This window comes from Amblyomma americanum, chromosome 10, assembly GCF_052857255.1.
Source record: "Amblyomma americanum isolate KBUSLIRL-KWMA chromosome 10, ASM5285725v1, whole genome shotgun sequence".
NCBI classification, from domain to species: Eukaryota; Metazoa; Arthropoda; class Arachnida; order Ixodida; family Ixodidae; genus Amblyomma; species Amblyomma americanum.
Window position 1 is genome coordinate 126,737,840 of NC_135506.1, and position 27,987 is coordinate 126,765,826.

Consider the following 27,987-nt stretch of genomic DNA (forward strand, 5'->3'; position numbering starts at 1 on the left):
CCTCCTGACTGAATCTGATTTTACTGATTCCCTGAATGAAGCCTTAGAGCAGATAACACTTAAACATCCCAAATCAATTCTTGTCCTGTGCGGAGATTTCAACTATCCTTCTATCAACTGGTTGGATTATTCTGTCAGCCACCATAAAAACCGAGCCGAATGTATTTGCTTTCTCAATCTGTTGCAACTTTATCAACTAACTCAGCTGGTTCGTGAACCCACACGCGGCGATAATACCTTAGATCTAGTTTTCACCAACCATCCTGACCATGCGTCTGCTTCTGTGCTGGAGGAAATCAGCGACCACAAGATTATTCATTGCCGCCTCAGCTTGCCTCGCCCTGATAACGCAAGGATCAGCAAAGAGATACTGGATTACGCACGTGCAGATATACCTAAAATGAATAGCATTCTAACAAGCTTTGCAGCTGATTTCCGCCATGACTTCACTAAACGTACTACGAATGAAAACTGGTGCTTATTTCGTGATAAATTAAAAGAAATTGAGAAGATATGCGTTCCCAAATTCACAATCTCAAACCGAATAAATGATCCCTGGTTCACTAACGAATGCAAAAGGTACTTAAACAGAAAAAAGAGGGTATACAGAAGAGCTTCAAGAACCAATGCACCACTCGACTGGATGAAATATAAGGAAATTGCTGCGCTTACTGATAGAAAACTCGAAGAAGAGAAACAAAAATACTATAACGACACACTTCCGAAACTATTAAAAAGTGATCCCAAAAAGTTTTGGCGCACTGTAAATCCTAAAAGCAGCAACATTTTACCAGCACTAACTACAGGAGAGGGCTCGCCCTTACCGTTAGACGAGTGCGCCGAAATCTTCAACAAATCTTTTAGTGACATGTTCACAAATGAACTCCCCACTGATAATTTACCGCCCATTTCTCCAACATACATACGGTTTCAATTTGCACCTATTACTATCACAACAAATGGCGTCGCCCGCGCAATCGACAAGCTAGAACTAAAAAAGGCCCCAGGACCCGATGGGATTAGTACAAAGATTCTGAAACTAGCATGTCACGAATCATCTGGTTTACTCGCGCTGATATTTCAACAATCTCTGGATACAGGACAGCTCCCGGACGACTGGAAACAAGCACACATCATTGCCGTACACAAATCAGGAAGTAACACCGATCCAAACAACTTCAGGCCTATCTCACTCACTTGTATCTGGTGCAAACTACTAGAGCATATCTTCTTTTCCCACATCATGAACCATCTGAACCTAAATACTTACTTCTCGAGAACCAGCACGGATTCCGGCAAAACCGATCATGCCAGTCGCAACTCTTTGAGCTTGTGACTGACCTTCATCAATCCCTACACATGTGTCATCTCACAGACGCCATTTTCATTGACTTTACAAAATCTTTTGACCGTGTTGCCCACAAACGCTTACTGCTAAAGACCCGAAATTTACAGCTCGACGACAAAACAACTACATGGATCGAGCAATTCCTAACCGATCGTTACAAGTCGGTCAAAATTGAGAACCTCATTTCTAAACCCACTCGCGTATTATCCGGTGTCCCACAGGGCTCAGTATTAGGGCCATTACTTTTTCTAATTTATATAAACGACATAGCCTCTAATATTACTTCAACAATACGGCTTTTCGCAGACGACTGCGTAGTATACAGCCAGATAACCACCCCGACTGATGCACTAGCTCTCCAATCAGATCTAACAGAACTAACTGAATGGTGTTCAACGTGGCAGATGGATATTAATGTCAGTAAAACTAAGCATGTAAGATTCTCTAGCGTAGCAGAAACATCACAGAATAATTACCGGTTACATAATAGTGGAATTGACTCCGTGTCGTGTATAAAATATTTGGGAGTGTTTTTCAGTCAGAACGTAACCTGGGATGCTCACATTGAATACATAACTTATAAAGCCTTTAAAAAAATTGGTCTCTTGAAACGCCGGTTACCCCTTGCGAACGCTGAAACACGGCACAGCGCTTATACAACGCTTATCAGATCATCTGTTGAATACGCTTCTGTTATATGGAACCCCTCCCACGCGATTCTTACAAATGCTCTAGAAGCAGTAAAAAAATAAAGCCGTCAGATTCATACTGTCATCCTACTCACGTCATCAAAGCGTATCAGCAATGAAGCAAGCCATGAATCTTCAACCTCTTGCTACACGTAGAAAGTTCGCCCGGTTGTCATTATTTCACACCTTATACTATAGCGATACGCCATTCTCCCGAAATCATATCTTTCCTGCACCTCATTGTTCAGCTCGCCTGGATCATGCGCATAAGGTATGTCCGATTTTCGCTCGCACACTAAAATATCAGAAGTCACCGCTGGTTTTGTCAATAAATGAATGGAACTCATTGCCACCCAGCATTGTCGGCCATACTGAATTATCATCTTTTCAAGCAGCTTTACTAACATTTCTGAACACGGAAAATGCGTCATAGAGTGCTGAATGATTTACCGTGTCCGTGACATTTTGGCGGTCCTTTTTTGCTTTGCCATTTCTTGTGTGCTGAACAGCTCCGAAGCCTCTTTTATGTGCCATTGTATTTTAGTTACTTATTTTGCCCTAATTATTACTCACTTGTTTGAACGTGTTGAATTTTGTGGTTTCAATATGTTATACTGCACTTAACCAAATGTTACCCAAACTCTGCCCTCTGTATATTTACCATCATTTGTTATGAGTTGATTTGTTATGTGTGCTTTCTTTTCATCATTCCCCCCTATGTAATGCCCTCTTCTGGGTCTTTAGGGCAAATAAATAAATAATTAAATAAATGAAGACGCAAAGCGGAATACAAGCCGGAAGACCATGTCTGGGTGTGGACGCCCATTCGCCGCCGTGGATTGAGTGAAAAGTTTTTGCGCCGCTATTTCGGCCCCTTCTCCATCAGTTAGGTGAACTGGATTATGAAGTCATCCCTGACGCAATGACTGCATCCCAGCGACGCCGCGTACGACCAAAAGTTTCAAATTTCAAATTTCAAATATTTATTCCAACATTACACCATACAGATATAATGTCGAGGATGGCAGGCAAAAAGCCTCCTGGAGGCTTGACCGGTCCTGCATCCTGGTGTACACTTGGCAGAGCAGCGGTGGCAGTCAGCTCACGAGAACACAAGAAGTGAATAAAGAAAGCCCAAAACAAAACATAGAAACATTCACAAATATGTATGAAGGAGAGACAGAGGTATTAAAGAAATAATAAAGGCAAAAATATATTACATTTTATGCAGTATAGGAACGCATGAAGGCTTTAAAGTTTGACTGGTTCATGCTTAGAATGTCGATACCCATTTCAATTAGGGAATTCAACAACCTTGGTAAATTATTCTCAAGCATCTGTTTGCTATAATTAGTTCTGTATCTCGAAACATTCCATATTTCTGTGCGGCGTGTAGTGTAGGCAGGTACATTCTGATGCAGGTTAGCGATTTTCACTAACGTAAAATTATGTTTCCTGCTGCTATAGTAAAAATCCCGCAGAAGTCTGTATGTGTAAATGTCGTGAATCTTTCTTATATTATACTTCTCGAAGAGTGGTTCAGTGTGTTCCGTAAAGGATACATTGGCAATAATACGTAGAGCCCTTTTCTGCATGATTAATATATTATTAAGATTTGATTGTGTCGTTGTACCCCATACTAAATGACCATAATTAATGTACGAGGCAAACAAGGCATTATACAAAAGTATCTTAACAAAAGTAGGAAAAATGTGTCGATTGCGACTTAGCATACCAACCGTACTGCTTAGCTTCTTGAGGACTGAATCTGCATGCTCGTCCCATTGTAGGCTGCTGGAGAAGGTTACACCAAGAATTTTAAGTGAGTTAACAATTTCAATTTGCATAGACTCGAACATTATATTATGGTACTGTGGGATTTCTTTTCCTTGAGTTCGGAAAATTACTGCTTTTGTTTTACTGCAATTAACCTGTAGGCAATTTTTTTTCGACCAAATCGAAAGTCTCCCGAGAAGTTCATTTGTCATTCTTATTAAGTCTGTGTAATTGCAGGACGATAAAAAAATACTCGTGTCATCTGCGTACATTATAAATTTTGCTTCTTGATAAATCGATACTATATCATTAACATAAATGTTAAAAAGTAGCGGCCCGAGAATACTTCCCTGTGGTACACCTGAGATAATGCCCTTGGTTTGCGATTTGAATTCACTTAATGAGACACATTGGTGCCTGTTTTTGAGGTAGGAAGATAATAAAGCGAGTAGTGTGCCCCTTACGCCGTACCATTCTAGTTTATTGAGGAGAATATTGTGGTTGATATGGTCAAACGCCTGAGTGTAATCAACAAATATACCGAGAGTTAAAAGCTTGTTTTCAGTTTCTTAATATGTGCTCTTTCTGATCTAAAAGCGCTAGTTCTGTGGACTTCTTTTTTCTGAAATCCATACTGTGCTTCGGTTATAAGCTGGTGTTTACTGCAAAATGAAGACAGCCTATTGAGGATAATTTTCTCAAAACCTTTAGAAAAAATGGGGAGAATCGATATTGGACGGTAATTTTTTATATTCTGTTTGTCGCCTTTTTTAAAAAAAGGAATTACTCTTGCGGTTTTCATTCTGTCGGGAAAAACCCCGCAAGAGATACACATGTTATAAATGTACACCAGTATAGGGGCGAGTTCATGTATGGCATATTTAACAGGCCGTATCTGTAGGTCGTCTATGTCGCAACTGCGTGAATTTTTACGGTTGAGATAAATGGAGCACACCTCATCACTGTCAGTTGGCGCGAAAAAAATGGAATTATTGTTTCTAGGTGCAGTGAGGTCATTGCTAGGACGAGCATTCTGATCAGTATCTTTTGTTACAAATTACTGATTAAATGCATCAGCAAGCTCCCGGTCTCTCACTAAGCGTCCATTTAACGAAATCTCTTGTGGTTGTTCTCCCTTCTGTTTCCGTCCTGTAAGAGCATTTACCTTGTTCCACAGTTTATTCGTCTGTCCGGCACAGGATACAAATTCCTGAATATAATACGCGTCTCTTGCTATTCTTAACTCTTTAGTTAACCTATTTCTGAAGGTCTTAAACAATTTGAGATGTGAGGGTTCTCGAGTTTTTAGAAACTTCGCATACAGCCTCTCTCGTTTTCTAATTTTCCTTAAAAGCTCATTGGTTACCCAAGGCTTCCGAATCTTTTTATTTATTTTTTGCTCTTTAGAGACAAAGTGTTTCTTGTATACTGTCACAAAGTGACTTATGAAGGTATCATAAGCCTCCTGTGCTGTATGTTGTAAAAACACAGTATCCCAGCAAGTACCTTTTATGTCGATGCGTAAAGCCTCTAGAGAGTTTTCAGTGATGCTTTGCAAGTTTATACATGTTTTCTTCGTATTCGGTGCTCTTTCGGGTGCTTTAACGGACATACATATTGGCATATGATCACCTATACAGCAGCTTAGTACGGCACTGGACACACATGGCAGATCGTAGTTCGTGATAAAAAGGTCAAGTAAAGTAGCTGACGTGGAAGTTATCCTTGTTTCAGATTTTATAACATTCGCGTATCCATAGGATGCAAGTAGTCTTTCAAAGTCTATTGATTTGCGAGCAGCACCTTTGATATCAATGTTGAAATCGCCGCCAATTATATATAACTCTCTGCCTATTCTGACTTGCAAAGACAAAAAATTTCTCAAGAAAATTGAAGAATGCACTATGGTCTCCATCAGGGGGCCGATAACATGTAGCAAAAAGTAAACAATTGGCTTCAACACAGAGCATTTCGTAGTCATCGGTCACGGAACAGAAATCAGATAACAAATCAGTTTTCATAGAGTCATCTATCAACATTGCAACACCTCCGCCACGTCTTGATGTCCTGTTCAAATAAAATGTGTTTTTGTTGGGCAATCTAAATACCTCAGAATCTTCATTATACCATGTCTCACTAAACATAACAACATCACAGTGTATGTTTATGCCAGCAAAGTAGGCCTCCAACTCTGGAATTTTCTTATTGAGTGACTGGACATTCATATGAACACAGCTCAGTCGTTTTGAACCCAAGTTATGAAGCGTGAACCATTGTTCTTTTGGTATAGATTGCAAGCTGTCCATAAGGAGAGAAAGTTTCAAAAAGCTACAAAGTAGAAATGACGTCTACGAATGTAGAGCGTCTAGGTCACTTTCATATTTGATCACTGTGGCTGTTTCACCTGGAGCCCTGCGCACGAGAACCTTGCCGCCTGTGTGCCACACAAATTTGTAGTCTGCTCCTTTCGCCCATTCTTTAGCGAATGTAAGCAGCTTCTTAGACCGAGACGTCATATTTTCACAGATGTACCGCTTCTCGTCAGGTCCATTCAATGCTTTCCTTTTAGCCATGAAAGCATTCTTAAGTTCTTGGCGAGCACAGCGCATTATAATCCCTGGCGTGTTTCCGGGTTTTGCTGGCAGTTGTCCATATAGTCCGTCTGAAGCCGTATTCTGCGCGCTAAAGGCCACTGCATTTCTATGCTGTATATTCGCAAGATCCGTTTTTTTTCTCTTACTAGTCGCATTTATTGTTTAATCCATCGGGTCGATGCTTCTTTGAGAGGGGAGTAATGCCGCGAACATTTGCAGTGTTTGTTCGTTTTTCAAATCTGCCGCCACACCACTTTATCGCTTTGTTTGCGACGCGCGACTAGATTTATCTCGATTGTTTGCAGCCAGGCAGAGCTGATTCTACGTTGTTCCGGAATGTTCTAGTAAGTTTGCACGCCTTATCTCGAAAGTTCGCTATCAGCTTTAAATTGAGCACGGCCGACAGCGGCGGGCACTCTGTTCGATGACCACCGAGCACGCTTGTCGCTTCGCCGCCGCCGAGTGATTCAGTCCATTTTGGGTGCAAGTCAGCTCAATAAACAGTTTTCTTTAAGAAGACCCTTTCGTCCGTCTTCATGGCTGCTTCGACTGCCGTCACCAATAGTGACAATATCGGTACCGTCTCCAATTTGCTTTATATTCACTATGTGTCAATATAAAGCAGTTTGGAGACGGTGCCGATATTGTTCTACTCGGTGACATTAATGGCCACATCGAAAATCCGGATGGATACACAGATTGTAAAGGGAAGGGTAGACTTGTGTGAGCAGATCAACAAAGTATTGTAAATGAAGAAACTATATCTGAGGAACAAATCACGTGGGAATCCCGTAACAGGCATACGACCAATGACCGCTGCCTGATGTCGTAGGGAATGTATAATAAGCTCGCAATAATGGAAGTAAACGAAAAGGGAATGTACAGTCGGGGAACTGATCATAAGCGTATTAGTCTGTAGTTGGTAGCGCTGATAAGAAGGGAAATGCCGATAAGTAAAAAAGAGAGCCGAAAATCAAAAGACGAACAAATGGCGCTAATAGCGGCCGGCATAGAGGAAGCAATAGAGAAACGCCCCACAGAAAAGTGGGGTTGCATTAAGTTAGAACTTCTCAATAGTACAACAATAGAACAAGAAAACGGAGTAAATGGCTGGAGAGGAAACAGGAAACCACGAAGTTGATGGAATAAAGAAATTAGTGAGGCCATCGAACAGAAACGGCTGGCTTCAAGCGAATACATTGAAACGAAGAGGGCGCAGTTGTCTGAAGAAAAAATAGGCCCAAATTGGGAATCACATCAAGAAAAGAAACAGGAAGTGCAGGTCCTCGTCCAGGCTTAAGTAAAGCAGTCCTCTGATCGCTGGCTGGCTGAAGTTTGCGATGCAACTAAAGGGATGTAAAGAAAATTATGGAACCGTGTAAGCTGGCTGGGTAAAATGAATCAAATAAAGCTGCAACAGATTCAAGATGCCGATAGAAAATGGAGAGAGACGACGCTGTGAACTAAATTGCATCACTTATAGCTGGGTAATTTAGGAAGGACAATAGCGTATTCTCCCCTAATGAGGGAGCAGCGCTCGGCAGCGCAATAGAAAGCAGCTTACAGCTAACCAGTCTTTATTGGAAAAAGTCGGAAACAAATATTAAAAATTGCGCATCCTCTGGGATAGACGAAATTCCAATCAAGCTTTTTAATGAACTTGGACCAAGAGGCAAGTATACGCTGATAAAGCATTGAAGACAGTCATTACAAAACAGCAAATTCCGCACACCTGGAAACAAAATAAAATGAATGTAATTTATACATGAAAAGGAGATAGGTCAACATAAAATCCTTCCAATTGTTTACGATAAAATCAATTATATACAAGCTGGCGAAGCAGGCGGTGAAATTAAAAATGCAGTCACGGGTAAAAAGTAATTGAATGCACGGAGATCTTCAGATCGAGTTCAGAAAGGGTACGTGCTTAGATGATAGCTTCTTCGCGCCTACCCAATTCATAGAAATAGGTCAGGCGGAAAACAGACCTCTGTATTTAGCCTTATTGGACATGAGCAGTGCATATGACATCGTGAACAGCGGACTCCTTTTGAACGTATTTAAAGATGAAGGTATCGGTTTTGAGGTAATTGATTTCCTACCGGAAATATGTCGAGAAATAAAGTTGAAATAACATGGAAAGTGATAAGGGTACGAAAAAGTGAAGAGAGTACACGAGAAAATATGCCGCTTCAGGCCAGCTAGTACTGTGTCCATTCACCTTTAAAACGTCGCTGGCGCGGTACAGATCCCAAATGGCACCATCTTGAACTCGAAGAGGCTATCCGGTGAGATAAGTGCGCCTTTCATTAGGTCGCTTTCACCGACTTCGATTCGCCAGTAACCGCTCTTGAAGTCTATCGAAGGCAATTATTTGGCATTTCCAAGTTGGTCCAGTGTGTCGTCAATCACGTTATGAGTGCCATTCATTCATGATATTCAACCGGCGGTAATCGGCGCAGAAACGAATGTGCCGTCTTTCTCAGAACAATAGCCGGTGCTTACCAGAGGCTCTTCGGCGGCTGGGTGACGTCGTTGCGAAAAAGTTGCTCCACCTGGCCCTGGATTGCTTGGCGTTCTAGGGGCGACACGCTAAAGGGCCCTGGCGGAGAGGCTAGACATGGTCTTCGGTTACAGTGGAATGTTTGGCAATGGACGTTTGTCGGCCCATCGCACTCGCTGTAACATTGAAGAAGACAGCGCATTTGGTTGCGCCTCTTCCTGGCCATGGCTTGGTTCATGCCGAGCCTTGGCCACTTTTTTTGGTTGCGTGAATCTGCTCCGGATCGTTCGGAAAGGACGAAGGCGTCTCGAACATTGGATACTTCGCTAAAGAGGGCAATCATCAGGCCTCGGTTGAGGTGTCGGTATTCATTGCTGATGTTTCACAGAAACACGTCAGCACGTCTATTTTGGAAGCGGGCGTTGCCTCGAGCGGAAGCTACCGTGTATTTCCGCCGGTTATGCACACAGCGGCGCAATGAAGCTCGAGCGTGGAGAAATGCACATTATCTTCATGTGGAAAAATCAAGGCAACAGGATGCTTCGGTGTTGCCATCAAAGACCGGGATTCGTCCGTCCAAAACGTGAAGGAATTTGTTTGAAGATCTATGGTCACTCGATACTCGGTCAGAAGTCTATGCATACCTGCGATCATGTCTCTGGACCATTGCTGCAGGACTATGGAGATCGCAAGGAAGGCGTGTACGCTGATACGCCTACATTGTCCTGACGATGAAACTATGTGGCCTCCATCGGCACGGCGTTGTGGGCCGTCCCGAGTGGTCGTCCCTTTCCTGAGCTGAGCAGCAAACGCTCCGCTGAATACAGAGTAAAGAGTGCCTCTGCCCACTAACACAATTACAGTGAAACCGTCGTCGACAGTCACTTCAAGATCGGCGGTTCGTGCTCCCGCATTGCAAGTTGGTCTTGCAGTCTAATTTTGGGTGCCGTTGTTGTGCCTGTGATAGCTATGTCTCCGCAACAACTAGCTCAAACAAAAGCCTTGCTATGGTAGGTCGTTGCGATTTCAATGGCGCTGCCGTGTTAATCTGCAGTCGGGTCGCTACATGGTCGAAACTGTATATGGCGTTGGTTTATTTGGGGCCTGCGTCTTCAGGCGGCCATGTCAGTGCAGGATATTCGGCGTTTCGCTCGTCAGAAACCTCTCCTGCCCCCTACCTGTCCCGTACGCGGGCTGGGGGACCTCCTATGAACGGCATCTGCATGCTTGCGGCTTCTAGATGCGAAGCGTGTGATTGATGGCGAAGGTGAGCGGGACTGCCGGCTCAACACATACGAGTATTCCTTTCGATTTGAGTGCCCGCCGCTCTCTACTATGCTCAACATAGTATTGATAACAATTTTTTTAGAAACGGCAAGCAAAGTAATCCCCACAGTGTGGAACAACCCTGAAACGGCTTCGCCAGGATGCGATCAAACGAGACAAGCCTGGTGGCGCCCTGCATCGCAAACACAGCGACAAGTCCGCGTTTCGGCGGCTTTTTCTCATATAGACAGGTTTCATAGAGTCAGGGCACTCACCATGCACTAGGGTAAGAGGACACGGGGCGGATTGGAAATTAGCATCTCTGTGAGACTCCCCGACCATAGAGGACCGCGGCGGGCAGCGGCAGGTTTGTTGCGGCGCACGAAGGTAACGGATGACGGAATAAAAACGCTGACGACTGACATGACAGGACACAATGTTGTAACAGTCGATGAAGCTTCCAGCGGGATTTCGACGTCCTCAGCGACGGTCAGGATGCGCGGCTAGATGGATGGAGTTTAAGTGGCAAGGTCGCCATACAATTCAGAAAATTCCCCCTCAGCGCGGGTGCGATCGTTTACGGTGTTGTTGCGATAACAAGCCCCACCGGACAATCACATCATGGGAACAGGACGGTAGTACAAACACAGCTCTGTATAAGATATCTGCAACAACTAGCTGCTCCGCGATTGCACTAAAATGTGCAGTTCTTTGTTCAGTAGTAGTAGTGCGGAGCTACAGAGCGGGAGATGTAGTCATTTGCGTAAAGAGCGGCATTGTTTGATCAATCACGGATACTGGGGCACCGGTGTCAAAAAGCACATGTTTGTTTAATTGCTTATTTTGACGGGATTTGGGCGTTCTTACTAGGCCGTCGAGCCTGCTTTGAGGTCTAGGCCGTGAACTCCGAGTTCCCGATATCGCACTTTACGCGCGGCAGTTGTCACGGCGGCGCAGCGGAACTGCGAAATAAACACAACACGGAACAAGACGCTTTGCCCGAGGCCCACCAAACGTTAATTGGGTTCTCCCAAAATCGCTGGCTGCTTGAAGCTTGATCTGCGGCTCTTGCCGTCTGGCTTGGATGTGCGGCTGACGGGGCAAGATGGCGACAACAAAGAGAAAAGATGGGAGGTATTTACTTGACGTCCTCTCGCTGCCGCGACACGCTGAAGTCCCGGCCACGGCCGGTACCTGCCGATCTCGGCACACTTGAACGTTGTCACATTTGACCAATCAGCGACCGCTCCGGCGGCGCCTGACGGTGCGCGCTTGCGACCGGTTTCTGAGGATGGAGGCGGCGCAGCGCTCTCGAGCAGACCTGGCTACTCGCCCGTGGGGAAGGAGGAAAGCCTCCGCTTTCCTGCGTCTCCACGGCGCGCCTTGCCGACCAGAGAAGCGTACGGCATTCCGAAATTCCCACACTCCTTCCTAAAGACCGAACGTCCCCAGAGAGTTCAGCGGACGGTAGACTGCAATAATCTCATTAAAGTCTGCCTTTATTTGCCGCTTATAAATCACCCAGAAGATCAGTCTATCACCATGTCTCCGATCTCGTCGTCCTCTGGGGGTGGTGCTCCTGAGGATGGCGTCGCGGCAGGAGGCTCGCTCCATGGCCCGGGTTGTGCGACCAGGGCTCAGGCCTCCGGGTTGATCTCTACCCGAAGCGCCCTGGCCGTGAACGCAGGGTCCCGGGCCATCCGGGCCCGCACAACCTCGGCGTCGAGGTCGCTCCCCTCCAGGTGCTGCTGGTGGTAGCGGGAGGCGACGTGCGTGCGCCGGTTGATTAACAAGCAGTAGCACTCCGGGCAGTACGCGGCCGCCGGCTCCGGTGTCATCACGGCGGCTGGATGCGCCGCCAGGTCGTCCGCAATGGTGCCGCCCCGGAAAATGCAGGGACCCGATCCCGCGCTAGGCCCACTTCCACCTGCAGCTGGCGATCCCACGGCGTCACGCTCACGTAGAAGCGAGGTAGCGCATCGCTGGCCTGATGTGTCGAGATGGCGACGGACCGACAACGCGGTCCGGCTGTCCCGGCCGGAGCGGGTCTTCGGTGCTCGGCTGCCTGATCCGGGAGCTGAGGTGCGGGCGCGGCCGCCGAAAGCTGGTGGCGGGGGCCAGGAGCTTGCGGCCCGCCAGCGTGCTGCTCTGCTGCACCGCGTCCTCCATGCTGCCGCGGTCGTGGTTCTGCGTGTGCCCGCGGCGCCGGCTGCTGGCTCCTCGTACCACGGCCTCCGTGCTGCCGCGGTCGCGGCAGGGGTCCTGCGTTGGGCCGCGGCGCCGGCTGGTCGCGTATTCTCCGTGACCATTGCAGGCGAGCTCGTTGCCGCTAGTGGTCAGCTCGACGCTCGTGCACGGGTCCCCGTGCTCGCTCCCGCGACAATTGCGACGATGTCTGCATGGTGATGCGTTTGAAGTGAGCGCCGCAGTCACGACCGTCCTGCCGGAGTGTCTTCTTGGAAACGCATTCACGCTTTCTATTGGCTCTTCCCTTTGATTCTAATATTTCGGAGCTTGCGATTTGGACAAGTCATGGTTCGTCTGAGGAGCAGGAGTTGGCGAGGTCATCGCGCGGTCCCCTTCTGGGAATTTTGAAGTCCATTGACTTCTTTGCGACCTCGACCGCCCCCTTTGCGCCGGTGGGTGCAATCTTCCGGGGTCCCTCCGTCGATCGTCCGCTAATTAGCCTCCGGCGCGGCTCGGGCCCCCTTCGGCCAGCGTGTCCCTTTAGCAGCACTTTCGCTTGCTGCGTGTATTTTAGGAGTACGTTGGGGTCAGCGACCTTTCCCCACGATTTCGCGTGGCCGAAGCTTCCCTCTCCACGGCGACTTCCCTTTGGAAGTAACTTTTTAGGTCGCCTACATGGATGGGCCCGCTGAGTCGAGCCCAGTTCGAATTCCTCAGCTTGTAATTAAGTGGCGAGAGCTTTTCAACAACGATGAACGGGCCGACCCATTTGGGCGCGGGGCCTGCGGCAAATCCCGTGCTCGCATCGCTGATCGCGTGGTTGCGTTTGAGAACCAAGTCTCCCACTTGTAATTCCAAGTCTCGATGCGCTCGATCATAGGCCGCCTTCTGGCTCACCCCGGCAGTGGACAACCATCTATTACATATCTGAGAAGCCTGCCGCAGCCTAACCAAACGTTGGAAAAGACAGAAACATAACAGAATACCCAAGAAGCGCATCCTAGATCTCACTCACAAAGCAACTCAGTATGCCTCGCAGCTTGCTGACGCCAGCTGGATAGATCGCTGTAATACGGCTGTCAGACAGATGTCCGGCAAGAACACTTGGAGGCTTTCCCGCAGCCTTATAGACCCCGCGCAGACCCGGGGCGAAACACAGCGCCAATTACAACGAGCACTCCATAAATTCAAGGGCAGCAAAACACAACTTGCAGAGAGACTCGGGGACAAGTATCTCTGCTGCAAACAGGACCCTCGCGGTCAGGAGTATCTTTACGCAGGCAAAGATAATCCTAAGTTGGACCAACCGTTCCAATTATTTGATCTCAAGGGAGCCCTGACCAAAATGAGGAGAGAGACTGCGCCTGGACGGGACAAGGTCACTGTTAAAGTGCTGGCCAATCTCCCTGATCAGGCGTATGATGCCCTTCTGAAATACATTAACACTATATGGAAGGGCGACAACCCGCTACCCCTTGATTGGAAAACAGCCCTAGTAACCTTCATCCCCAAGGCGGGAAAGGAAATCAACACAGACAACTTGAGGCCTATCTCGCTCACCTCGTGTGTGGGCAAGCTGATGGAAACCATGGTGCGGGATAGGCTCTCCGAATACTTGGAGCAACGAAACACATTTCCAGACACTATGTTCGGCTTTCTCCCACATAAGTCGGCACAGGACGTACTCTCAAAGATCAACAGAGACACAATACAACCAGTCGAACACCCACACAATGACAAGGTCGTCCTGGCCTTGGACTTGATAGGAGCCTTCGACAACATCAAACACAGCGTCATACTGACAGACCTCAATGAAACCAACTGTGACCGCAACACTTTCAACTATATCAAAGACTTCCTGACCGATCGAGCCGCACTAATCAGAATCCAAGAGGAAGAATTTGGTCCGTATCAAATGGGTAAGGGGGGACACCACAAGGCGTGGTGCTATCCCCCTACCCTTTAATTTGGCGATGCTGCATCTCCCAGACAAGTTGAATGGTATCGAAGGCATACGGCATGCGCTGTATGCCGATGATATCACAATCTGGGCCCCAGAGGGAAACTTAGGGCGCATGGAGGAATGCCTGCAAACAGCCGCTCACGTAGTGGATCGCTAAGCAGGGCACTGTGGTCTCCAATGCGCACCCAACAAGTCTGAATTTGTGCACTTTAGGGCGTCCCCTAAGGATACCCTGAACAGCGAAGGGGCCGCGATTGCGGCTGCATCGCTCGGTTCCGCAACGGCCGCCGGCGCCATTACCGGCGGCCAGCCTCGTTTCCCGGCCCGGTAGGGCACGCATGTGCAATGTGACCCGCTTGGTCACAGTTCAAGCAGCGCACAGAATTCCTGGCATTCGGCAGCGACGGACAAGGCAACTCTCGCGCACGGCCATCCGTGAGCGCGTTCCAAGCCCGCATTTTTAACCGGTGGCGCTGTCCGTCTGGAGGCATAACCCCTTCGCGATCGTTTGACCGACCTTGGGAATCTCTGTCGGGTGGTTGGCGAAAGGCTGACCAGACTCCCGGCCGTTTGAACTCTGTTGCCCTGAGCCGGTATGAGTAGGGATTCAAGGCGCGATGCAAGACTTCGAAAAGCGCGCCTTGAGCCAGTGCCCGAGCGGATTCGCTTCGTAGGCGGGTGCTGCCCTTCCAGGCGCAGCTAGGCTCCAGTGATTCCGATGGAGATGGTAGGGGCCGGTACGCCCGGGCTGCCAAGATTTCGGCTTGTACCCGGCGCGCTTTCACGTCTAGCTCGTTCAAGTCTCCGCAGCGATTTCCCCGCAGATAGAGAGCAAATGTGGGGTGGCTCTGTCGGGCTACCCTTTCCACTCGCTCCGCGTTCGAAGCTCCGGGATCGGCGTAGTCGTAAAGCTCCTGTATCGCCTTGACGTACTCGACCAGAGATTCGTAAGGGGCTTGCGTGCGCAGCTCCAACTCGCGCCGCATCCGCAGCTGGTAGTCGTAAGGCAGGAACTCTCCCCTGAACATCCTGCGGAAATTGGCCATCGTGCTCGCGGTGTGGCCGACCAACCGGTGCCGCCGAGCGTCCGGATGGACGAGCGCAACGGGGATCACGCTCACTCGTGCCTGTTGTCGGACCGTACAGGTCGAGAGCCAGAAAAAAGTGGTTAGCGCTCATTTGATCGCTGCAATCATTAACTTGGGGATCGGAGTTCAGATGCGCGGGTTGGGCTGTGCGGATTGCAGCGCTTGCTGTAACGCGATGGCCAGAACTTGGGCGAGATTTGTCGCATTTGCAGGTGTCTCGCTGTCAGGAGCCGTGATGAGCGGAGACCTCGTCGCATGTGGTGTGGTCTCGGTTGTGCCGTTTGGCAGGTGTGAGACGAAGGGCGATGTGCCCGCCTGTTCCCAGGCGGCACGCGCCGATGATGGATGAGTGCCGACGCTTGATGTGCTGGTACTGTAGTATCTGGCGGAGTTTTCCGGCGTCCACGATGTTTCATCCGTCGCGTCTGCGGCGGTGTGTCGTCCCGTCCGCTCCAGGAGTGCCTGGGGCAGCGCGTTCCCTAGACCCCTGGCCGAGCTCTGTGAGCCACATCAGATCAGGCAGTGTACACTGCGGATCCGCCATGTTCGCAGGGAGCGAGTTGCTCGAGCGCGTCTGCGCGTGAGAACCACGTTGAGGCTCCAGTTGTGGGTGTTCTTACTAAGCCGTCGAGTCTCCTTTGAGGTCTAGGCCGTGAACTCCGATCTCCCGGTATCGCACACCACGCGCGGCCGTTCTCACGGCGGCGCAGCGGAAATGCGAAATAAACACAACATGGAACAGGACGCTTTTCCCGGGGCCAAACGTTTATTGAGTTCTCCCAAAATCGCCGGCTGCTTGAAGCTTGACCTGCGGCCTTGCCGTCTGGCTTGGTCGTGCAGCTGACGGGGCAAGATGGCGACAACAAAGAGGGAAGAAGGGAGGTATTTACCTGACATCCGCTCGCTGTCGCGGCTCTCTGAACTCTCCCTGTCCGGCCACGGCCGGTAACCGCCGATCTCGGCGCACTTTCCCGTTGTCACATTTGGCCGATCAGCGACCGCTCCGGCGGCGCAAGGCGGTGCGCGCTTGCGACCGGTTTTTGAGGAAGGAGGTGGCGCAGCGCTCTCGAGCAGACCTGGCTACTCGCCCGTGGGGAAGGAGGAAAGCGTCCGCTTTCCTGTGTCTCCACGGCGCGCCTTGCCGGCCAGGGAAGGGTACGGCACTCCGAAACTCCCACAAGGACCAGTTTGTACAATATAAGAGCAAGTGTCACGGGAAGCTTACAAGGTACTGACATGGTCGACGAGTCAAAAGGCGTTTAGCGTATGCCTGACACGGTCTCATGCCCGAATAGATGGCACCGCTAGATACAATAGCGGTCGTTAGCGAGATAGGGAAGAAACCATAAACTCTTAAAACATTCCTACACTGAATAAACAATGCATATTAAAGCCAATTTAAAAAATCGATTATATAGCTTATATATAGTCAAAAAGGCAAAGAGGAGAGGAGCTTAGTCAAAGTTATACCCCTGTCACACGGGCACTTTCGATCCTCATTGAACTCGATCTGCATCGAGATTTTCGAGCACGCTCGAAACATCCGGTGCTACACGGGCATTTTCAATGCTCATTGAGAAGTTTCGCTCATGTGTGTTAGGTGGCGCCAAATGTTCCACCGACAGCCATAACATGCTGATGTCCGGCAACACTGTGCAGCCGGAGGCAGCGGCAGCCAAATCCGTAGCCAGATGTGATAGCGGTTGGCGCCAAAACCAAAAGCTTTGTTGTCACAGCTGTGTAGATTATTATGAGTCTACAAAGGAAGCGTGGGATTGCTCTTATGATGGTGGCGTCTGCTGACCACGAAGTCGAGATTGAGGCGGCTAAAAGTCAGACAGACAGTGTGAAAAGGCGGCCCCTTTTTGCGAACGGGTTGTGTATCGCAGCTACGGTTGCGTGCGATGGTACAGTCCAGCCGGAAAGGTGGATGTACAATCGAAACGAACGCTGGTTCGAGGACACTCTCCCCCACCTCGGTGAACGTTTCTTTAAACAGAGCTTCCGTGTGACTCCTCCGACGTTTCGGTACATAGTCGAAGCTTGCCGGCCCCTGCTGCAGCGCGTCGACACGAATATGCGGTTGGCCATCTCTGTCGAGAAGCGCGTTGCAGTGCCGATGTATAAGCTGTGCTCCTCGGCAGAGGATAGGTCTGTGGCCAATCTTTTCGGCCTGGGGCGAACCACCGCGAACACCATATATCGCGAGTTTTGTGATGCCGTAGTGTGCCTACTTGAGGACAAGTGGATAAACATGCCCTCTCCAGATGCAATGGGCGACCACATTAGAGAGTTCGGCGCCGTTTGCGATTTCCCACAAGCGGTAGGGGCACTCGACGGTTGCCATTTCCCCGTGTCGCCGCCCAAGGAAAGCGCACCAGACTACTACAAAGGCTGGTGAGTTATCACATATTTGGCTTATGTAGAGCTTACATGTTGCAGCCATAAAGGCAGCATTGCAGCAGTATGAATTTGCTAATGCAAAAGTCTTCAGTTCACAAGTCATTGTGCATGTCCATGATTTGTGAGGAATTCTTTTAATGCTGTTTTTCTTTTCACAGGCACAGCATCGTGCTGCTCGCCTTGGTAGACCACCGGTACCGCTTTCGGTACGTGAACGTTGGATCACCAGGGCGCTGCCACGATGACTACATCTACCAACGCTCCCAGCTGGCAGAGTTTATTGAAGGGCCAACATTTCAGGCTCCAGCTGTAGTCTCCAGTGGAACAGCTGTGCCGCCATTAATACTCTGCGACCAAGCATTTCCCCTCACATCACACTTGATCAAACCCTTCAGCCACAGCGCCCACTTGGATGCTGATATGAAAAGGTTGAACTACCACCTGTCGAAGGCTAGAAGGGTAGTTGAGAACGCCTTTGGCTGACTGAAGGCAAGATTCAGGTTCTGCATGAAGAGGATGGAGTGCAGCATGGATACAGCTCCACTGGTGATCCGCGCCTGCTGCACGCTGAACAACATCTGTGAAGCATTTGGGGACCAAGTTATGCAAGACTGGACCTCTGATGCACAAGTTTCCGAGGCCCTGTATCAGCAGCCACAGAGAGTCACAGATGACCAAACCGCAACTGGTGCTGCAGTACGAGCTGCAATACTAGAGTACTACAAGCAGCGAGCACAGAACTCAGGTATACCGTGCTATCCATTTACAATAACCGTGTTTGCTGGCTGGCTAGTTGGTGCAATCCATTCACTTCAAGAAACTGTGTGAAAAGATAATGGAACACACAGGAGACGCACTCAAAATTTGAAAAGTTATACGTTTTTATAGGCTTCACAGCCAACAGTTTACAAAAAAATGTACATATCACATTCAACGGAACCAAATCAAAAAGATGCGAGGACAAGACAAAAAAGACACTGGCTGCCTTTATTTTGTCATTCGTCTTTGTACGCTGGTCTTGTAGTTTGACCATAAATAACCAACACGCCCACAATGCTTTGTTGCTACAGTATATATCACCCGAAAAATATCACAAACTGCTGCGAAATATACTCAGGTACTGGAAATATGCTCAGGTACTGGAACAGGTGTAAAAAGCATAAAACAGCAAGGAAGAAAAACAATAAAAGACAAAATTGAAAGGAGTAACCTCAGATGTCGCACTGCATGTGGTTAACATAGCCATGATTATTGCAAATCACTCAGGTACTGCAGAAAGTGCGAAAAATGCTAAACAATAGTTAAAATCATAAGGAGTCACATTAGAAAATGTCATATTGCACATAGTTAACACAGCCACAAACCACAAATCACTGTGCCACATTGCGCAGGAACTGGAAAAAAAGCAAAAAGTGTGCACGAAAACAAAGAGACAAAATCTGGGCTCACATCGGATGATGTCATATTGCATGTGGTTAACACTGCCTTCAATATCACAAATTGCTGCGCAATATCACGCACGCACTGAAACAAGTGCAACAAATGCTCAGCAGCAAGAAAGGAAAACAAAAAGAAATAGATAAAATCTGAAAGGAGTCGCAATACATAACGTCATATTGCACATAGTTAACACAGCCTTCAGTACCACAAATCACCGCACAACATTGCGCAGGTGCTGAAACAAATGAGAAAATGCGCACAAAAAAGAAAAGAAACAAAATCTGGAGTCACATCAGATGATTCCATATTGCATGTGGTTAACACGGCCATCAATATCACAAATTGCTGCTCAACATCGCGCAGGCACTTGCTGATATGAAAGCAGGGGCAAAACATTAAGAAATCCGACGAGTCTGAAAACTAATGCAAAAAAAAAACCGATAGGCAAAGTAAAAACCGAAAAATTAGAAACATACAACTCTGAAAAAATTAGAAAAATTCTTAACTTGATTCAAAAAACTTTGTTATGGCATTCACCATTTTCTCTTGCAGCGTCAAGTGCCGCTGCCTCATCTCCATCCCCCTGCTGTAACACGCTTCAAGGCTCTCACGCAGCATCCTCTGCTCCGTGAGCAAAGCTTGCCTAAAGTCAGACGAAGCAGTCCGCAGCCTTTTTCTATTATTTTGCTGCTCGCGGATGCCTGCCTGCCCCTCAGCTCCTCCATCTTCAATGGCCGCTGACTCGGCTGCAAAACCTCCGGCCCTGCTGTCGTCCGCGTTCAATGCGGGATCCTGCCAATTTTCCAGTGCGGGGCTGCCATCCTCAGCGGTCCCGGTGTCGGCGCCCACCACCATGCCAAGAATGATCTGCGTGACAATTTATGATGTTTGCCTCTCAATGTCTTTGCTCCATAGACAAGCGAGAAGTGTGGGATCAAGCGTGTGTGAAACAAGGATGTCTCCAGTGACTAGCTGTGAACTGAAGCAGTGATATTAGACGGATTTTGTTTCTGGCCCACTTATATTCTTTTGCCATCTAGTGGATAGAAGTTGACCTTTAATCAGGCTTTCAAAATACATTGGCAATGTTTCTTCAAAGGTCATGTTTTCTTTGCTTACTGCCTGAGTAAATGCCTTTAGGTGCCACCTATGGCTGATTCTGTAGACATCATGACCGCACTTGAAACATAAGGTGGTTGATGCTTTGAATTATGTGAGGGTTTGTAGCACTAAACGACAGAATGACAGCACTAACAAATATGTCGTTGAGATGATGGAACTAGAAATAAACATCACTATGGTTCAAATGCAACCTAGCACATGCTGTGTGTGCTAGGCAACGTGCAGCAGTGCTGAAAGACAGACTACAAATGTCAAGCTGTTTGCATTTTGTATGTGATGTCACCTTGACACGTTTATTTAGTATTGCAGTGTGCCACATATTTCATGACCACAACATCATAGATACTCCAATAAAGGCCATTTTTCAAAGTTCTCGGTGATGTAAATGAAAAGGTGAGGAAATGATCGAGCACAACATTTTTGTCAAGTGCACTGCCAATCTCAAATTTGATCTACATACCTCCTCTACAGTGGCTCCCCCAGAGCAGCGGGTTTCTTGAACAAGTGAGGGGTCGTTCATTGGTAACGACCCCAAGAAAGAATGGATCCGAACGTAATGGGGCCATTGGATGGCGCCCGATCCTGTGGTGGTTCCATTTTTGTTGAAGTCTCTAAAAGGATGGAAAGTTGCGCAAGTTTACATAAAGGCAGATCAGTGTGCATTTAAAAGCGAAAAGAAAAGCCCGTCATTAGGTGCATATTAAACAGAAAAAACAAGCCTACCAGATTTTACATTCAGACGCCAGGCTTGAAATGAATGGAGACGTAATGAATCAAAATTGCACGCTAGCGCTAAGAAGCGGGGAGCCGTCTGGTGCTACCAAAGGACTTTTTTTATCACTGCTTACAAATAGCTAAATGAGCAAGGCGGGTTCTCGGCGGTAATTTGCGGGCACCCTCCCCTAGAGGTCGGAAAATATGCAGGTGCCTTGAAGCGCGCCGAAAGTTCTTCGAACGTCTCTCTCATTGTCTGAAGAACATCGCGAACTCGCAATTGAAACAGCTTACAACCATGCTTTTATAACACTTCGGAATTCGACTGCCGTCGGTCCAAGAGTGAGTTGCGGCAAAAGACAGCAGGGAGTCGGTTTCCTCGTATTCACTGTGCGAAGAGTACAACTACTCTATAACAAAAAACTATGCGATGTCGTCACCGTCTACCATGGCCGACTCAAATCTCGTTAGGCACGAAATCCAGCGCAAACAAAAAATACACGCGAGAACTCAACACCTCCACGGTGAGCAGAAGACAAAACCTGCCTGCACGCGCTCGATTAAAAATTGTCTCTGCTGACGCGCCGAACCTGCGCCACAGAACTTGTTCAGCACCGCGCTGGCAACACTTTTTCAGGATTGGTGCCGTGAACCAGCACTGAATCGAATGCAGCTATAGCGCAATGACATCTCGTGAAGCGTGAATTCAAAGCAACGAAGCAGAACAGGTGCAGGTGAGAAAGCCAGTGCCTGCGAAGTTGGAGGCAGTCTAAAAATGCTTACTTACCGGTACATCTGCGTCAAGTTTCTTATCTTGTGGCGCACCTCTGCTGATGTGCGACGGAACCCTAGGATCCGCAACGCCTCGGCGATTTCCGCATACACTGCGGCGTTCCTCTTCTGGCGCCGCAAATCATTCAGGCGGTCCTGCCAGCAGTCGATGAGAGCGGCTGTCTCGCGCTCGCTCCACAGTTTGGGCGCCGGCGAGCAGGAGGACGCCATCTTTGTTTACACTGACGGCGAAGCTTGGAGCGTGGTGTGGAGATTATTTTCAAACCTGTTTGCATATAAGCACGCATAGTACCTGAAAATGTTCTGTCTTGCATTTTAATCAATTACAACAACAACAATTGTGGTTTTGTTTTGTTAAATAGTGTTTATGTTTATAGCGTCATGAGAGCGAGAGTGCTTTCGATCGTGCTTGGAACCTCAAGCACTCTTGAGGAATCGGCATTGAGTCAAGCAGGATCGAGCTCGATTGCGCTTGAAAGTGGCCGTGTAACAACCATCGATCTGCATTGAGTTCGATGAGCATTGACTCAATGAGGATCGAAAGTGCCCGTGTGACCGGGGTATTAAATAGCCGACTTTTTAAATTTCCAATACACAGTAGCGCAGCAAAAGACGAGGACACAAGAGACGAGAGACGAACACCACGTCCTCGTCTTTTGCTGCTCTACAGTGTATTGGAACTATGTACCAACAAGCACAAAAAGCCACGCTACTGGACTTTTTAAAGCAGGATCACTCCCTGAATAGTGAATAGTTTCGAAACATTCGAAATTCAAGGCAACACACCATGCATCATAACAAAGCTGCAATTAAGTGTTCTCAAGGAAAAAATTTTATTTGCCTTTTATATGTGTTTTATACTGTCATGCCATCGACGGGGATTTTTATTACGTCGCGGGGGGGGGGGGGGGGGTATATTGCCTCGAATCTTTGTAGTGTGTTCATTCTTCAAAGCTGCCGGCACGCCGCTTTATTGCTTTGTTTGCGATGCAAGACGCGACCAGATTTACCTTGATTGTTCACACCCAGGCAGCGCCGATTCTATGTTGTTCCAGAATGTTGCAGTAGCTTTGAACGCTGTGTCTCGAAAGTTTGCTGCCAGCTTTAATATGAGCACGGCCCAGACCGGCGGGCATTTTGTTCGACGACCGCCGAGCACGCTTGTTGCTACGCCGCCGCCGAGTGATTCACTCTATTTTGGGCTCATGTCAGCCCAAATAAATAGTTTTGTTTACACGCCATTTTGACTGTCTCTCTGCTCCCGTATTGTAGTCACCACTTCGTGACATCTGGTGGAGGTGCTTTGTTGATGACGAAAGCGGACGAGTTTTCTTGGTCAGGCGAATCTTCTGCAGAAGGGTCGGATAGGGCGAAGAAATCGCGTACGTCGGATATTAAGCCGGAGAAAGCAATCGTCGTTCCTGTGGTAATGTGCCGGCATTCTTCGCTGAAGTTAGCCAGCAGTTCTTCGGCTTCACCATTGCGGAAATGGCAGATGCTTCTTGCGATGCCGATTCCTCACTCTAGAACCAATGCCGGGTTCCCGTCGATGAGAGCTTCTATGGTCTTGGCATCCGCGGCACATACGATGACCATGACGCTTGATCGACGTGGGACGCTCACTTGCTCATCGAGGACATTTAGAGCAACATGCTGCTTCATGATCGTCATTGAAGGGACTTCTTCGTCCGCCGAAAGCGTGATGAGCTTGAAAGGAGGGTCGATGATCGCCTTATTATCATTAAGGAAATCGGTGCCAAGTATCACGTTGTTGTTGTCGGCGGACAGAAGACAGAAAATATGAAAGACGACGTCATAGGCGCTGAGCTTCATCTTTAATCAAGACCCACCGAAACACTGCATATATACCGAAAACACAGGCGCCAACAAGCGACGAAAATTTTATGCATCCGTGGCAACAGAAATGATATGACAAGTAAGGGTAAAACATCCAAGGCTAGGAACCAAAAAGTTGAACATGGCAGGATAAAGCCAGAACGAGATGTGGCAAAAAATCTTTTACCAAGTCATTTATTTTTGTTTTAAATGTCAGAAAAAGTTTCTTGTGTCATGTTGTTCTGGTTTTATCCTGCTCTGTTCTATTCTTTCGTTTTTAGCCTTAGTTGTTTTACCACTACTTGTCATATCGTTTCTGCTGCCATGAGTGCATAAAATTTTCACCACTTGTTGGCGCCTGTATTTTGGGTATATATGCAGTGTTTCGGTGGTTATGGAATTAAGTTGAACTTCAGCGCCTGTGACGTAGTCTTTCATGTCTCTGTCTTCTGTCCGTATATTTAAGCGCTGTCAACAATAATGGATCGGCACCAACTAGCGCGATAACTTGTCCTATTCCAGTATCACGTCCTGCCAACATTGCTGAAGTAGAACGAATGTCGCAGGATCGGTGTGCCCCTTGATGGTCACTCGCGCTGTGCATCGCCCCGAAGGTGTAATGAGGTGAGGTCCAGCGGTGTGAATTTTTGGGCCGTCCCAGGCCGACTTAACTTCCAGCAACTGCGCGGGGAATGTTCCATTCATCGGCGAATAATCGGCGCCCGTGTTGACTAGAGCAGTAACGTTCCGGCCGTCGATAGTCACTTTAAGTCGGAAGTCCTGGCTCTTCCATTGCACGTCGCCCTCGGCGTCGGGTCACGACTTCGTCGAGTATGCGAATCGCGGGCGAGGCGTGTCGTCAAAACCTTTCTGGGTCGCGGCGTCGCTTCAAAGTCGGTTCGCCCCGTTGTCAGGGTTGTCATTTTGTGCGGTGTCGGTGCAACGAGTGTAGCGTCTTCTTGCGGCGTAGTGGATGCAGCGTCTTCGTGGGGCGTCGTCGGTGGAGGATCTTCGGCGTTTCGCTCGTGATCAATCTCACCTCTAGAGGTTGCTGTCTTTAGTTTCCCCTACGGGGGCTAGAAGACCTTCCTCGTACCGCGGCTGCGTAGAAGCGGCGTGGCGATGCAAAGCGCGAGGTTGACGGCGATGGTGAGCGCGAAAGGCGGTTCGGCGTGTACTCCTCTCGCCGCAGGTACTCGTCGATTTGCTGCTGATGTTGACCAAAGCGTGGTAGTGCGGCTTCAACGGCAAATCCTCTAAGACCGACACGTCGGTACGGGCAGTGACGAAGAATATTGCCGGCTTCACCGCAATGGAAGTACAAAGGCCGGTTGTCAGAATTCCTCCAGGCGTCGCATTTCCTGGACTTGGATCATGGCTCATAGGCTGGGCGGGCGGCGTTCGGGAGCAAGTTGTTCATGTCGGAGAGGACGTAGGAGTTGTCGTTGGGGCTGAGGAGTGCGTACTGCAGCGGCGTAGGTCATGGCGTGGGATACTGTGGCCGTTGGAGTGCTAAGTGCCTGTTGCACTTCTTCGTGTACCACAACCACGAGAGTCCCTGCATGCGGCTGTGGGGAGGATGACAGTAATTGGCGTGGCTCCTCGCAGACGATTTCGCGGATCACTTCCCGGAAGTTGTCGCTGGCGGTGGTCGTCGTGTCCGGACGGATCTCACAGACAGAGCAACGGCGGCTGTACTGCCGAGCTCGGACGTCGAGGGTCTTCTCGATCGTGCAGACTTCTTGCATGAATTCATCGGCTGTTTTTGAAAGCTGACGGACGAGGCTGCCAAAGAGTTGTTCCTTTACGCCCCGCATTAAAAACTTAACTTTGTTTTGCTCGGCCATCCCGGGGTCGGCGCGGTTAAAGAGGCGCTTCATCTCTTTGTCTTCGCCGTAACCGCGTGCGGGCTCTTTATGAAGCTTGATCCTGGACTCTTCGAGTTGTTCGGCTCTTTCTTTCCTGACGACACTGGTGAATACCTGTTAAATTATGGTGAATAGCTCTTGAAGAGCTCCCTTGTCGTTAGAGACGACTCGTGGTTTTTGTACCGCGCACGTGCTCAGCCCTATAGTGAGAAAATTAAGTGTCCAATTTTTGCCGCATCATCCCACTTGTCGAATCATGCCACGCGCTCAAATTGGTCCAACCATTCTTCGACGTCATCGGCTAGGGATGCACTGAAAGTAGGCGGCACCCGTGGCTGTTGGAGTATGATCAGCATCGACATCTTTCGCGAGGTTGTGGTGCTCGTAGTAGCGTCTTTTTGTTGTCGGGTTCAGTCCGGCAGGGTCCCGAACTCAGGCGGCTCTCCCTGCAGATGTCGGCTGGTTTGCTGAAATGGGGGCTCGTCCTACGATGCGAAGTTCAGTGGGCTGGCGTCGCGACTTGAAGCAGGCGTCCGGAGCATGGAAGGCCACCTAGCGCCTCCACCAGATGTCACGAAGTGGTGTCTGCAATCCGGGGAGCAAATGTTTAGACCCTAAACTAAAACGCCTCATCGAGTACTTAGAAGACAAAGTTTCTTCACCCCGCCTCCATCAAACGAGGATTATCTTTGCTGTGTGTACAGAATGATGTCCTCGTGAAGAACTTCGCAGCGAACAAAACAACCTACCTTCTTGTGGTACCGGCAAGTCAGCGTGAAGAAGTTCTCGAAGCTTCACGCGACGATCCAACAGCTGGACATCTCTGGTTTTCTCGAACCTTTCGCCGAATGCAAGACAAGTATTACTGGCGACAACTCTGCCGATGTCGCACATTATGTGAAAACCTGCCGAGATCGTCAGCGACGAAAGACCCCTCCCACCCGACCTGCAGGTTTTCTGAACCCCATATAACCCCCTCAAGGCCATTTCAGCAGATCGGCATGCGCTTGCTTGGCGCTTTCCCAAAGTCAACATCTGGAAATAAGTGGATCATAATAGCGTGAAAGACATAAGAGCGCAAACTGGCAACACGGACAAGGAAGGGAACAGGACGAGCGCTACACTTTCAACAGGGTTTATTCAGAGAAGAGCGTATATATAGCCTCTGACCTTATCCATGCTCTTAATCTCAATTTGATAAACATCTACCTTTCACATATATGCCTCAAGGAACATCATTTCACTGTGCCGGATAATAACCGAGGTATCACTGATGCAATTGTCGCCTCGTTTTTTGATAAAAAAGGCTTCCACGAGCTCACGTTCGGTCTTATCACGGCTTTTCAGTAGCACTTTGCATTCAGGCAGTCGGGGCTTGCAGACTATACGTTTCTCTTTCGAGCATGCTTGGCAGTGGTCTGGAAGATGGGCTCCTTTTTTATTCAAAGAATTCTTGTGTCCTCTTCGGTCCTTTTAGACCCACCGTAGGCCACGCCAAACGTGTCTGCAAGATACTCCGGTCCGAACTGTGGTACCAAGTGAGGCTGCTTCAAGATCTTCTACGGGCAGCATACTACGCCCAAGACCAAGAGTGGCTGGCGGCCATCAGACATCGAGAAAGCAAGAAGCTCGCAGCCCAGACAACAGAGCTTTGGTGGAAGTGCACCATGAACCATGTATCGAGACGCTTGGAACAACTGAAGAAGGGGCAGACCAAGGTTCCCGGACGCCATTATGTGTTAGTCCTGGGAGGAGCTGAACTCCCGGAAGGAATAGCGGCAGTCCTGAAGGAAGGCCCAAATTCAGCGTACAAGCCAAACTCAAGCCACACGAATGGCTAGCCCTTAACCGACGACTGGCCAACAAAACAACGAAAGAAAACCAGGAAAGGTGCCTCTTGGACGGCGTTGACACCCTCACTAGCTCAGTCAGAGATCCAGACCCTCACTGCCATCGAGCTGATCCCACGGTGAAGGTCGTTTCGTTTTTTAGAGCGAATGATCTGCAGCTTGTGCAGGCTGACAAAGAAGGCGGTTTTGTTATAATACCGTCCGGTTTGTACAACAAAAAGGCGATAGAAGCAGTCAAGAAGAACTTCAGGTCCGTGGAAGTGAAAACGAAGCAAATGAAGAAAGGTGCAGTGTCGTTTTGTGAGGAACTGCACCTGCATAAACTAGCTAGTGCCATCAAACTTGAACACAAGAATTCTTTGAATAAGAAAGGAGCCCATCTTCCAGACCACTGCCAAGCATGCTCGAAAGAGAAACGTATAGTCTGCAAGCCCCGACTGCCTGAATGCAAAGTGCTACTGAAAAGCCGTGATAAGACCGAACGTGAGCTCGTGGAAGCCTTTTATATCAAAAAACGAGGCGACAATTGCATCAGTGATACCTCGGTT

General features: G+C 48.5%; 2 protein-coding genes across 3 annotated transcripts in view; both read right to left on the bottom strand.

Annotated features, from left to right (window-relative positions):
- Positions 1-27,987, bottom strand: part of LOC144106405 (uncharacterized) — a 667,694-nt gene that overhangs the window by 607,408 nt on the left and 32,299 nt on the right. The gene's annotated exons all lie outside the window — the stretch shown is intronic.
- Positions 19,188-20,942, bottom strand: LOC144107305 (uncharacterized). The gene is made up of 3 exons (XM_077640300.1): positions 20,840-20,942; positions 19,795-20,124; positions 19,188-19,211 (listed from the first exon to the last, which is right to left on the bottom strand). Exons 1-3 carry the CDS (start codon positions 20,897-20,899, stop codon positions 19,188-19,190), a joined length of 414 nt encoding a protein of 137 aa, XP_077496426.1. The 5' UTR covers positions 20,900-20,942.